The sequence below is a fragment of the Rhinatrema bivittatum genome, chromosome 17 (assembly GCF_901001135.1).
Source record: "Rhinatrema bivittatum chromosome 17, aRhiBiv1.1, whole genome shotgun sequence".
NCBI classification, from domain to species: domain Eukaryota; kingdom Metazoa; phylum Chordata; class Amphibia; order Gymnophiona; family Rhinatrematidae; genus Rhinatrema; species Rhinatrema bivittatum.
The window spans coordinates 28,529,690-28,543,125 of record NC_042631.1 but is presented as its reverse complement, the minus strand read 5'-3'; the positions used below and the strand labels follow the sequence as shown (position 1 = coordinate 28,543,125).

General features: G+C 46.8%; 1 protein-coding gene across 1 annotated transcript in view; it reads right to left on the bottom strand.

Annotated features, from left to right (window-relative positions):
• The window catches only part of TMEM86A (transmembrane protein 86A), a 37,839-nt gene extending 34,130 nt beyond the window's left edge, over window positions 1-3,709 (bottom strand). Inside the window, 1 exon segment of the mRNA XM_029582950.1 lies at window positions 3,533-3,709. Coding sequence (XP_029438810.1) covers window positions 3,533-3,553 — 21 coding nt within the window. The 5' untranslated portion in view covers window positions 3,554-3,709.
• Window positions 3,710-13,436: the final 9,727 nt, after the last annotated feature.

The window sequence follows — 13,436 nt, the reverse complement described above, 5'->3', positions numbered from 1 at the left end:
GCACCACCCCGCGCTCTGCCGCCTTATGAAGAGATGCACCCTTGCAAAAAAAAAAAAAAAGAGACTGAGCTCTGGACTCTTCCAGCGGGCGGGCATCGCGGCCTTTCCTTGCTGGCGGGGGGACGGGCACAGTGGCCGCTCTGTGAATCTTACAGGAACTAAAACTCCAGTGAGATCCTCAGCAGAGGGCTGGGGGGGGGGGGGGGAGAGCAACTTAGCTTTCCTGCTGGGTGCTTCCAAGGTGCCTTATAACAGCACTGGGCGGGCATGTGGCACCGACTTATTCCCAGGCAAGGAGGTATATTCACTAGCGTAGATCGCCTTGATTGTAAATGGTCTCCCCCACCCTCCCTTCCAACGGTTAAGAGCCCTCGCAGGTTACAGAAGCCTGGATGCTCCACCTCGGGTTACAAAGAGGCTCTCCCAAAACCACGTATCGGTCAGGGGAGCAAACGGCGCACACCCGCATTTGCATTTCCAAACGTACGTACGCTCTCCTGCCCCCCCGAGTGCCCATCCGCACAATTCGCGGGTGCCCAGGACGGGCTCCACTGGTCCCACATGTACCTGCGGCTAATTTTGAAAAGGTGGTCCCCCTTTAAAAATCAGCCACAAGCAACGTGCGCGCACTAAAACAGGCACGCACGCCCCTCGGCGGGCTATTCAAGATCACCCCCCCTGTGGGTCTGCAAGGGAGAAGGTTGGAGGACTGAAACGCAGAGTCGGATGAATCCAGAGCAAGTTATATTGCGGGCTCACTGTCACGAGATATCCTGATATGGTCCGTAATTGCTATGTGCCGCTACTCCGGGTGCAATAAGACGATGAAGGGATCCGTTTAGGGAAAAAAGAGAGATCTGATGACAAACAAAGCAAAATAAAGCATCACGGCTAATTCAAACTTAATCTCACACGCAGAAATATTTCACATCCTGCACACAATTATATTTTACGATTTTCAGTATCTGCCTGCTGAATGATCTACTGAGGTGTTGCCTATAGACTTTTGTGTTCATTCTCATGATTTACCATGTTGGAAAGAATTATATAAAAGCCAGGAATCTGTATGTCTGTGCAGATGGATATCTGTCTGAAGGTACAGTAATTCTCCAAAAAAGGAGCAAAACATTCATTGGGTCAATATTTTCAGAGAATCAAAAAATCCCCGCGAGGCACCGTATCAAATCAATGTAAAAACCATAGCTGCCCAGCTGGCTCAGGGGAGCTGCCGTGCACTGCTTTGCCTTCAGTTCCCACCACCGGGGCTGGCTGGAACTGGGGATGCTGCAAAGGCGGTGTCCACAGACTCTACTGGGGAGAGAGTCATAATTGCTGAGCAGCGGTGACACTTCGTGGCTGCCTGTCGGAGACCACGAATGCAGCATCCACGAAGGAACCCTGGTGCATGGTGCCTGGCTGAGGACCGTCACTGTAATGGGGCTAGGTGTAAATGAAATCTCATGGTATCAGATTCCGGTCCGGATCCCCTTTGAGTTGGAAGCACAAAGCAGCAGGAAACTGCAGGGTTAAAAAAAAAATAAAATATATATATATATGCATCTATAAAAACCATAAACATCTAAACAAGTGGAGAAAGCCTGCTGGATGCTAGATTTCTGCCATTACATTTGGAGTACATACTGCGCCTCATTATGGGTTTTCCAATCATCAAAACATGCTCAATCCTTAGTGCCCTGATTAGAAAGAAAAATCTGCTGGACAAGAAGAGATAGGACTGATTCAGAATAAATCATTTTATTTAAGACCATATTTGAACATCTGTCCTAAGTCTTCAATTGTGTTGGAGGGCGACCTGGGGTCTCCGAGGGGATGCGTAGGCATGGGTGTGTGTGGCTATCTTGGGGGGGGGGGCAGTTGGAAATGTGTGTGTGGGTGTTGGTGGGGGAGGTATGGAAGGATGTAGGCTGTGTGTCCGGGGTGTGGTGGGGGTTCTTTGGGGATAATTATGGGTGTTTGTACATATGGCAAACACTTTTTAGCCCCCATCCTTCACCAGTTGCTTCAGTTATTTTTCCCCTGCCTGTCTTCCTGTGTTGCTCCTGCTGAAAAGACGAGAGGGAGGAAAGCTTTTGAAATGGAGAACTCAACAACAGCCTGTAACTGTTTCCCACAGAAAGCAAACAAAGTTTATTAAAACTGCTTACGTGTTGGGGTTTTTTTTTTTTATGCCATTGTGATTTTGTATATGCCTGCACCTAAATATCTTCCAGATGGGTGTCTCCTGCCATTATTCGCAAGCATCCGCTCTTTTTATATTCACAATGTATAACCATATATTGATTAGAATATTTCAGCGCTGTACAGCTTGCAAACAGGATCTCAGTTCACCTGACTCGGGACCTGATTCACTGAGGCTTTTTTTTTTTTTTTTTGCCCATTCTGCTGCAATGACAGAAAAGCTCTGTAAATCTGAGCCAAGTCAACCACATTCTCTCACGAGATGGCAAACTAAAAGAACCAGGGCGAAATGCAGTTCAGATTCTGAAAATGAGAACTGAACTAATCAATCTGACAGGTCAGGTGATGAAATGAATCCAAGTGCAGGCTACCAGAAGAAATAATGGCTAAGTTTATAAGCAGGGGACGGTTCTTGTTAATAACGTCTCTTCGGACATTCTGTGCTCATGGCAAGTCCTTCATGAACTGCTGTCTGTAAAACCGGGCACATTTCATTGTTCCGGCTGTACCTAAACACTGTTACACTGGCATATGCCATAAATCTATTCTTAGTTTATTCAATACCTCTAATTACACCTGAAAGAGGAGTCCAAGAGTGCATTTCAGCCATAAACTGAATTGCACAGGCACAAATGTAACACACCCCCCCCCCCCCCAAAAAAAAAATTGTATTCGGGATTGGGTACACCACCGACAACGCAAAAAAAAAAAAATCGGGTACTTGACGCATCCACCATAGGCTGCAATTAAACAGATCGCCGACACTGCCTCCCTGGGGTAAAACCTTTTATTTGGACGTCCTTGTTTGTCGCTGATTTTCAGCGCACCCGATTGCCGCGGAAGTCCCTAAGGTGGGGGGGGGGGGGGGTAAGAGCAGCTAGCGCCGACTCCTTGCAGGCAGGGAGCCTTTACTGCGGAACCGCGAAATCAACAAAGTCACGCTTCGCAGTCACGTGGCCACTGTTTTCATCTCCTCGACTTGGTCTTGCAGCCGGGGGCTCTGACAGATTTACACAGCCCAATGCGGGTGCAAAGCCCTGGCCGTGCCAGAAGCCAAAAGCAAAACAAATAATACAGAAAAGGAAACGCGTCTAAATGTAAGAACCGATTTCTCCCCTCCCCCTTCTTTCTTTTGCAACAAAAAAACAAAGCATCTTAATCCGCAAATGTTAAATACGGATTTACCAAAAATAAATGGAACGATCGCCTCGATGCAGCATGCGGACCAACAGCCCAGTCGTTCCGATTTCTGCACCAATGCCACTTTCATGGTTTGTTTGGGTTTTTTTTGTGCTAAATTATTAGTTCTCTTTTAAAGTATCGCTGAACTCACCACAGTGACCGGCGACACCATGTCTGCGGAGAGTCTGAGCGGTGCCCGGCTTCTCCCCGCCGCCCCCGGGCACAGCTCCGGTTCACTCGCCAGCAGTGAGGAAATGCGGCTTTCGGGGGGTCAGGGAGGGAGACCCAGCGGCCACGATCGCTCGCTTCTTCTGTATTCTTTTTTAGAACGGCGTGATGTCATAGAGGGGGGCAGGAGCTCCGCGAGCACCTACGGCAGCAGGGGAGGCGGGGCTTTGCAGGCAGCGTTCTGGCACCGCCCACAAGCTTCAGAACCTGAGCTTTCTTCCACGTCCGGTGATGGCCGCACGTTGCCGCAGAGGCTTTCTCCCTGTTGGGCGGATTGGAGGAAGGACTTTGGCTGAGGAAAGCTCATCGGGATAATTTATTAAGAAAGGCCGACAAAAGGGTCTCGCTTTATTTTGGGACGGACTGGGTAACCACGCTACAAAATGACAATTCAGAAACGATCTCTGTAGCTCTTATTTTATTGTGTATAGCTTAGCGCTCTGCAGAAAACCGTAGCACTATGAAAGAGGCCATTATATCCTTTGAAGACCCTACCACTGCCAATTAAGCTATTTTTTAGGTGAATTTGTAGGATCTGTATTCCCCAGGACGGAGTTTGCCAACTGGCTCCATATTTTCATATTTTTCAGGTTCAGGGTATTCCAGTCCTGGTTTTACCCTATGGACTTGACCATCTTTCCCTGGGAGAGGTCGTATTCCCATCAGCTCCTGCATTTTAGTTTAAAATCTGCACTCTTTTTTTAGGTTAGGATTAAAGGGAGGGGGCGGATGGGGCAGTTGCCTGGGGGCCCATACAAGGTCAAATTGAGAATAAAGGGCATTAGGAATAGTGGGGCTGTTCCAGAGTTCTTAATCCCTGGGTTAAGTTTATAATTTTGATATGTCATTTCTTTTATTTGGGCATTTCATTCATTCAGAATTGTTCATTGGGGAATATCTAGTAATGGTAAATCATTAAAACAACTTAAAACCAGCCTCTCCGTCCCAGATTACAGTTTTCCATTTTCATGTCTCTCTTTTCCCTATCAGATAAATGCACATTTTGGGTTACTTGTAAAGAGTAATTCAGGGAGTTTATTTCATACTGTGGGTTTATTTTCACCCGTCTTCAACCCCCCCATAGTTATATTCTTTCCCCTATCTTCTCTGCACCCATTTAGCATATTTAATTTTATTTTAAAAAGACATCCTCATCTCTTCCTTGTTTCTCAGATTCCCCAAGCTGCAGGAGTAGGTAGTGCTGTTTTGGTATGAGTGGTTTACTATATTGTAAGGTTTGTCATGGGTGCCTAATAGGCACCAGCCCTACCTTTCTCCCAGGGATGGCTATAAAATTTCAGGGCCTCTTAGATACTGGGAGGAGGGAAGGAGGATTGCCCTGGGGATTGGGTAGGGGAATCCCTCGGTAGATCAGAATCTGGGAAGGTTTCCCCAGAGTGCACCTGTCCTCCATCCGATTGCCCCCCACCTAGCTCCTCCCCATGGCACTATTCCATGTCCTGCCTCTTACCTGAAGTAGATCTGCAGGTGCCAGTAGCAGCAACAACAAAAAGAAAATGCCAGTGCAAGGCCTATGAGCCTGTGCATGCTCAGCCCCAAACCCTGCATGGGTTTTGTTAACAAGGAAACCTGTGCAATATGCAGGCCTGCTCCTGAGCCTATGAGCATGTGCTGGCTTATAGGCCCTGCGCTGACATTTTCTTTCTGCCGGCTGAAGATCAGCTGGAGACAGGACTGGATAGCAGTTTAGCCCCTTCAAAATTTGGCGCTGTGTGGGCAGTTACCTATGCTAAAATCTGGGCCTACTTCTCTCCCTCCACTTTGCTGTCTACATGCAACTGAGCTGTAAAGGAGGGTGTAGGTGGACGGAGAGATGCCAACCCCGGCAACAGCAGCTTCAATCCTGCAGTGAGCAGGCGATCCAGCTTATTCGCACTCGCGGTTCCCACAGCAGCCCCTTCCACTCCTTTCCGAGCAGTAGGAATAAAGATCATCAAACAGGATAAATATTTACTGGACTACTTAATACCACCATGTTGTCACTAAAATCTCGGGTAGATCCCCGTGCAAATGAGGTGTCCCAACAAACTGCGCAGCACCTAACTTTACAAATGCCCTGATGGGATAGATGGAGTCTGCGTATGGGACAATAACACCTGACAATGGCTGTCAATATCTGATGCCATAGGAAAGGAGAAGGAATGTTGCAGCCTGACTTGCGCATTTTCAGCCAGGAAATCCACGCGCGCTGGTTGGTAGTAGCTCCCAGGTCCCTGCCCCAGATGCGATTCAGCCACCATGAGACGGGAGGGAGATCAGCGGGTAAGAAAGGAGATCGTTGAGAGATCAAGGTGCCTCGGATCCCAGTCTCTGAATCCCATTGTTGGTTGCATGGAAGTCGAGGTCAACGCTTCACAGTAAAACTACATTCCTTGCTCTTGTACATCAGCCATCCGCAAGAAGATGAATCAAGTTTTTGGGTACTTGCCAGGTTCTTATGGCCTGGATTGGCCACTGTTGGAAACAGGATGCTGGGCTTGACGGACCCTTGGTCTGACCCAGTATGGCATGTTCTTATGTCCCTAGAAATTCAGCACTGGATTGAAAACATCAGTATTGCATTTCCATTACTTCTTGCAGTTATTCCTTCTCCTATTGCTGTTAAGCATACAAACACATTCTCAGTTGTCCATCTGCGTTTTATTTCTGAGATATATATATTTACCTTAAAGAAGAACAATTATATTCAAATCACATCCATGTTAGCCCTCTATGTCTCCCCATTGTGGCAGCCCTGTCTAATAGCTGGGGGCTAGGTCCCTTCTCCCTGTAGAAAGTGTAAATGGGAGAAAACAAATCATTACACTTCGTTTTGAATTCTAGACAAAGTAGCCTAAGTCACTTCACTGCTCAGGTTACGGTGAATGCTCTGTGCCAAGCAGATAGAGTTCCATGAGCCATTAAGGGACAGCAGATCAAAGGGACAGACTACACAGGGCAGCAGTGCAACACCCCCCCCCCCCCTCCCCCAAGAACACCACACCCTTTACTTCTGGCATTCAGTGCCAAACACATCAAAGTGAGAGAAGAGCAGCAGTAATCTCAACTGACCCAGAACAGGCACCTAGAAAGGGATTTTCCTGTTTTGTCAAAACAGGAGTGCCGTAGTGTTTGCAGCCATTTATTGTCAGACATCAGCACTGCAGGTGCCACAGCTGCTCAAAATGCAAATTAAGGGCCTGATTTAGTAAGTCTTTTCTCTCATTCTGGGGCCAATGCAATAAAGTGCCCCAGCCTAGTGCATGGGTCTACACGCGGTTGGACGCGCTATAGACTAGTGCCGGCTGCAGTAAGGAGATTAGCGCGTCCAAAACGCACGCCCTGACAAACGCGATCCCGATCGTGCCCGTCAGATGTTAATTGCGTGTAGATGAGGGCATTAATTATTGCCCCCCCTGCAGGAAAATGCCGGGCACCCAACACACACCTTTTAACAAGACAAACTGAACTCCAGCCCTGGAGGCGGATTAAAGTCATCTGGCAGCCAAGAGCTCGTGATAAACATTAAAAAAACAGGTTCTCAGTGTTGCAATAAGGGTATCCTCCTCCTCAAGTATCGCGGTGATACTTTAATTTACTGCTTTTGGTGGAGAAAAATAATTATATATTTTCGTTTCATTAAAAAAAAAAAAAAAATCACTTTTCTTATCGCCACACCATTTGGATGTCCTTAGCAAGGGGCACATAATATTTTGCCGAGGTTGTTGACGTGACTTGCAGGAAACAAAGAAGTGGGATGAATAAACTGCCGAGTGCTACAGACCCACAATTCTCCCCTAATGTGCCCTTTTTAACACTGCTTCTCATTTAAATATTGCATCGGGCACCCAGGGGATGTGACTGCGCGAGCACTAGGAAAACAGATGCTTGGACCTTCAGATACTTGAAAAGTTTTAACGATGCACAATCAGCAGCAAACCTTTTCCACTGGAAAGAATTCAGTAGAACTAGGGGTCACGTAATGAAACTCCAGGGAGGAAGACTCAGAACCAATGTCTGGAAATATTTCTTCACGGAGAGGGTGCTGGATGCCTGGAACGCCCTTCCGGAGGAGGTGGTGAAGTCTAAAACTGTGAAGGATTTCAAAAGGGCGTGGGATAAACATTGTGGATCCCTAAAGGTTAGAGGATGGGAATGAATGAAAAGAGTGCATGGGGGTAGCTTGCTGGAATGGTGGTTACTACCCTTATCCAATAAACCTTCATACGGTTAATGCAACTCCATCATTGCTCTCTGCTTCAACGGCAGGGGGAAAAGGGGAATTAGATTCAGACGGCAGCCAACAAGGATGCTGAATTGTATAGTTTGGGAAAACAAATAAGCATGGAGGTAACTTGCTGATGCAGCCGTTACTACCCTTAAGCAATAAGTCTGATACCTCACTTTTGATGCAACTCCGACATTACTCTCTGCTTCAATGTCAGGGGGGTGGCAGGAAATTGGAATCAAACAGTAACCAGCGAGGGCCCTGAACTTGGCGGTCTTGTGAAACTGCTAAGTACGGGAAACTGATGGACAGAGCGGATGGGCCGTTTGGACTTTTTCTGCCGACCTTTCTGTGTTTCAGTACGAGTGTCCATTTTCAGCACGTGTCTTACTGCATCAGCCTCTCTGTGTCTATGAGAAAAATGCTTAGCAAATGAGGCCCTGAGTCAGGTAAACAAAAATATGCTGGAAAAGCAAAGTACCTATCAGTAAAGAGAAAAGAGAACGGAATTGTCATAGAAATTCAAATTCAGTAAGGGTCCAATATTCAGCGCCACTTAACTGGCTTATTGGTGGTGGCTGAATATTTGGGCTGCGCTGTGCAGCCACCACTTAGCCGGATAATTACTTAAATTGTAATTACTTAAACTTAGATCGCAAGCCCTCTGGGGATAGGGAAATACCTACAGTACCTGAATGTAATCCTCTCTGAAGCGCTGAAAAATGTGTGAAAAAAGCGGAATATAAAAATATAAATAAAAATATAAACGTATTTGAGCTCCCAGATCATCTCCTCAGGCCGGGTTAAGCTCCTGCCGCCGCTGCTAGGGGCCGGATGAAATTCATCCAAGGGCCACATCCGACCCCCGGCCCATAGTCTGGGGATCCCCTGGCCTAATGGGGCTGCTTTTCAGGATATGCACAACGATTATGTATGAAATAGATCTGCACTCGCTGGGTCTGGGAGCCCATTTTGCCCTGATCTGACGAAGGCAGTAAAACTCTCAAACGCTGGTCGAGTGCAGAAAAAAGGTCCTTCCTACAGCTTGCTTTATTTGACTTGTATGCCTGGAAAAGGAGAGTAGAGGGGTGGAAAGGGGCATTCTGAGTGTGTCAGAAGGTCTTGTGTTTGTTCTGATGCACGCCTTGTGCATTCTTATTCCCTGGGTGTAATGCGCCCAGCCCTGGAGGACAACTTTTCCAAACTGAAGCCTTGGCCTAAGTGACTGATATGAGAATTGTACCTGTGTATATCAGAGGATATCGGAAAGCAGTAATGAGGCGCTTTCTGTTTCTACCAGTGCTGAAGACAGAGACAGAAGACTTATCCTGGCTGGTTTTCTGAATGTACATGTTAAAAATTCATGAAATGCGTTTGCATACGTTTGGTATCAGAGCCAGGTTAATCTGCAGCTGTTCCGTTACTCCGAAAACCAGACTGGAGTTCCGATTTGAAGTGATGCGTTCCACTCGCGTGATAGCAGGCAGTGGACCGCTCCGCGAAAAGCATTTAATGAGAAAAGAGGGATAATACAAAAGTGTACACAGAGTTATGAACTAAAGCACCGGTGAAATGCTGAGTCTTTGTTCTTCTTTCTTGCAATGAGATTCTCATGAGGCCCCTAGCTAATCTCTCACGTGCTCCTTGCTGGAAGCCTGGCCGAAAGTCCCCTCTGCGGCTACGCCGGGAGCTTGAACAATCATAGCATTCTTCACAGATGTAGGGGAAGCGTCTTACAAAGGCTTGCACAACTGCAGGAAAAAGCCCTCAAGAGTCGGGAGGGAGGGGGGGGGGAGGGGAGAATAGCTCAAAGGGAACTGAAACTATACAGCAAAAGCCATTGGAAATTCTCCTCGGATTCGCTTTCTGATGTCCACGAGAGACTGTACGGAACATATACCAGGACCTGCGCCTCTCGGCTTAATCTGGGAATGCCGGGGGTGCTCACGGCTTGTGACGCACATCAACGGGATTCACTTAAGGCATCTTCTATGGGATTCAACAAACCTATGGACCAATGCAAACGTTGCTCCAGATGTATCAATGACAATAGCCCAGTACTTTGAATAGGAAAATAGGCGTGTGGAACTGGAGCAGATTTCTGCACTCAAGTAAGGCAAGAAAAACACCCCAGAAATAGTTTATTCTTCTGCAAAAAGCAGGCACATTGCTAGAAGCTTGCTTATTCCGTCTTCGCCACAGGTCATGCTGCTCAACTATATAGATAGCTAAATTCTCGTTTGGCTTCAGACAGGAAGACATGGGCAATCCTTAAACTCCATGACATTTATTGAAAGAAAGAAACAAACACATAGCTCTTGCTGGTGAATGAAATGGAGACAAAAGTAACTGAGGAAACAAGCCTCTGAATTGTCATAGATGAATTGAAGCCACTTTGGATGGACCAGCTGAAAAGGCAACGCTTTCTGTGGGTTCTCCAAGAGACGGAGAACGGAAGAAGCTGCAGGCTTAGCTGAGAACTGTTGTGTAATCGGAGGATTCTCTCATAGCGAAGCCAAATCTACAAGGATACACAGCATCCTCCCCTAGACTTGATCAATCAGTGCCAAAGTTACAAATCTCTGCAAATAGATGCATTAAATGCAGTTTTTCAATCCAACCAAAATAACACATAAACAGAAGAATTTTTGGTGACTCCAGAACACTCCCTGCCTGGTATTGGTTGATACGTCTATTTTTTAACCGTATATTCAACCCAAACACCAGTAAAATGCAATGAGTCCATAGTGTTTACATACCTTCATGAGACATGAGAAGCACTGCCTCAAGCATAGGTCTAGAAAAGACTTTTTATTGTACCCTGTCTCACATGTTTAATTTATTCATCTATAAGGTTTTGTAGTCCAACTTGACAGAAAAGTTTGATCAAAGTAAAACATTCATAATAAGCCATAAAAACAATAGAATCTATAGTAAGGTAAATAAAATAATCTACAATATATAATACATAAAATAGCAATAAAACAAATATAAAATAAATTCTATAAAATTACAAACAAATCAGCAATTAGAGGACTGCAGTTGGGAAGCAAATAAAAATCCCCAATTAAGATTCATTAGAAAAGATTAAAATTCAAAAGTGCTGCTAAAAAGCCAAGACTCCACTAATTTTCTAAACGCTAAATAGTTTCAAAACGGATTTTGGCTGGGGAGGGGGGGGTTCTGTCATTAGGCAGGGTAAGGCAGCCGTCTCAGGCAGCAAATTTGGGGGCAGCCGTAAGTGCCCTCCAAAACACACCTGTGGTAACCGCTTCATTTCCCAGCCAGGCAGAACCTGCATAGGACATGGGCAGATGACAAGCTGGTGGGGTTCCCACCCCCCACGGGTGAAGAGAGAGAGGCCTGTGGCAGTGCGGTGAAATGACATTCCGGTGAGGTTCTCACCCTCCATCGTCAAGAGGAAGCCCTGTCCATGGATGAAGAGAGAGTCCTAGGACAGTGAAATGATGTGTCGGTGGGGTCCCCGCCCCCATGAGAAAAGTAAGACTGCTCACTGGGAAAGAGAGAGTCCCACGGCTGCACAGTAAAATGACTTACTGGTGGGGGCTCCCACCCGCCATCGATAAGAGAGAGACCCACCCGCTGGCAGGAAGAGAGCACCTCACACTGGTGAGCTTTGAAAATGTGCTGGTGGGGTTCCCTCCCCTCATTGACAGAAGGAAGATCTACGCACCAGCCACAGCACAAGTTAGAGGTGTGGTGAGTTTGTAGTAGAAGGAAAAGAAGAGAGGAGGCAAAGGAAGGTGTGAGTGAAGTTTCCGAAAGAAGTAAGCTCACACATGCATGGGTGCAGAAAGGCAGACACCCCACACCCAGACAGACACGGAGAAACAGATTCCTCATACTCAGACACCCCACACCCAGACAGACAGAGATACAGATACCTCATACTCAGACAGACAGAGAAACAGATACCCCACACCCAGACAGACAGAGAAACAGATACCTCATACTCAGACACCCCACACCCAGACAGACAGAGAAACAGATACCTCATACTCAAGACACCCCACACCCAGACAGACAGAGAAACAGATACCTCATACTCAAGACACCCCACACCCAGACAGACAGAGAAACAGATACCTCATACTCAAGACACCCCACACCCAGACAGACAGAGAAACAGATACCTCATACTCAGACACCCCACACCCAGACAGACAGAGAAACAGATAACCTCATACTCAAGACACCCCACACCCAGACAGACAGAGAAACAGATACCTCATACTCAAGACACCCCACACCCAGACAGACAGAGAAACAGATACCTCATACTCAAGACACCCCACACCCAGACAGACAGAGAAACAGATACCTCATACTCAAGACACCCCACACCCAGACAGATAGAGAAACAGACACCCCACACCCAGACAGACAGAGAAACAGATACCTCATACTCAGACAGACAGAGAAACAGATACCTCATACTCAGACAGACAGAGAAACAGATACCTCATACTCAGACACCCCACACCCAGACAGAGAAACAGATACCTCATACTCAGACAGACAGAGAAACAGATACCTCATACTCAGACAGACAGACAGATACCTCATACTCAGACACCCCACACCCAGACAGACAGAGAAACAGATACCTCATACTCAAGACACCCCACACCCAGACAGACAGAGAAACAGATACCTCATACTCAGACACCCCACACCCAGACAGACAGAGAAACAGATACCTCATACTCAGACAGACAGAGAAACAGATTCCTCATACTCAGACAGACAGAGAAACAGATTCCTCATACTCAGACACCCCACACCCAGACAGACAGAGAAACAGATACCTCATACTCAGACACCCCACACCCAGACAGACAGAGAAACAGATACCTCATACTCAGACACCCCACACCCAGACAGACAGAGAAACAGATACCTCATACTCAGACAGACAGAGAAACAGATACCTCATACTCAAGACACCCCACACCCAGACAGACAGAGATACAGATACCTCATACTCAAGACACCCCACACCCAGACAGACAGAGAAACAGATACCTCATACTCAGACAGACAGAGAAACAGATTCCTCATACTCAGACAGACAGAGAAACAGATACCTCATACTCAGACACCCCACACCCAGACAGACAGAGATACAGATACCTCATACTCAGACACCCCACACCCAGACAGACAGAGAAACAGATACCTCATACTCAGACAGACAGAGAAACAGATACCTCATACTCAAGACACCCCACACCCAGACAGACAGAGATACAGATACCTCATACTCAGACACCCCACACCCAGACAGACAGAGAAACAGATACCTCATACTCAGACAGACAGAGAAACAGATTCCTCATACTCAGACACCCCACACCCAGACAGACAGAGAAACAGATACCTCATACTCAGACAGACAGAGAAACAGATACCTCATACTCAGACAGACAGAGAAACAGATACTTCATACTCAGACAGACAGAGAAACAGATACCTCATACTCAGACAGACAGAGAAACAGATACCTCATACTCAGACACCCCACACCCAGACAGACAGAGATACAGATACCTCATACTCAAGACACCCCACACCCAGA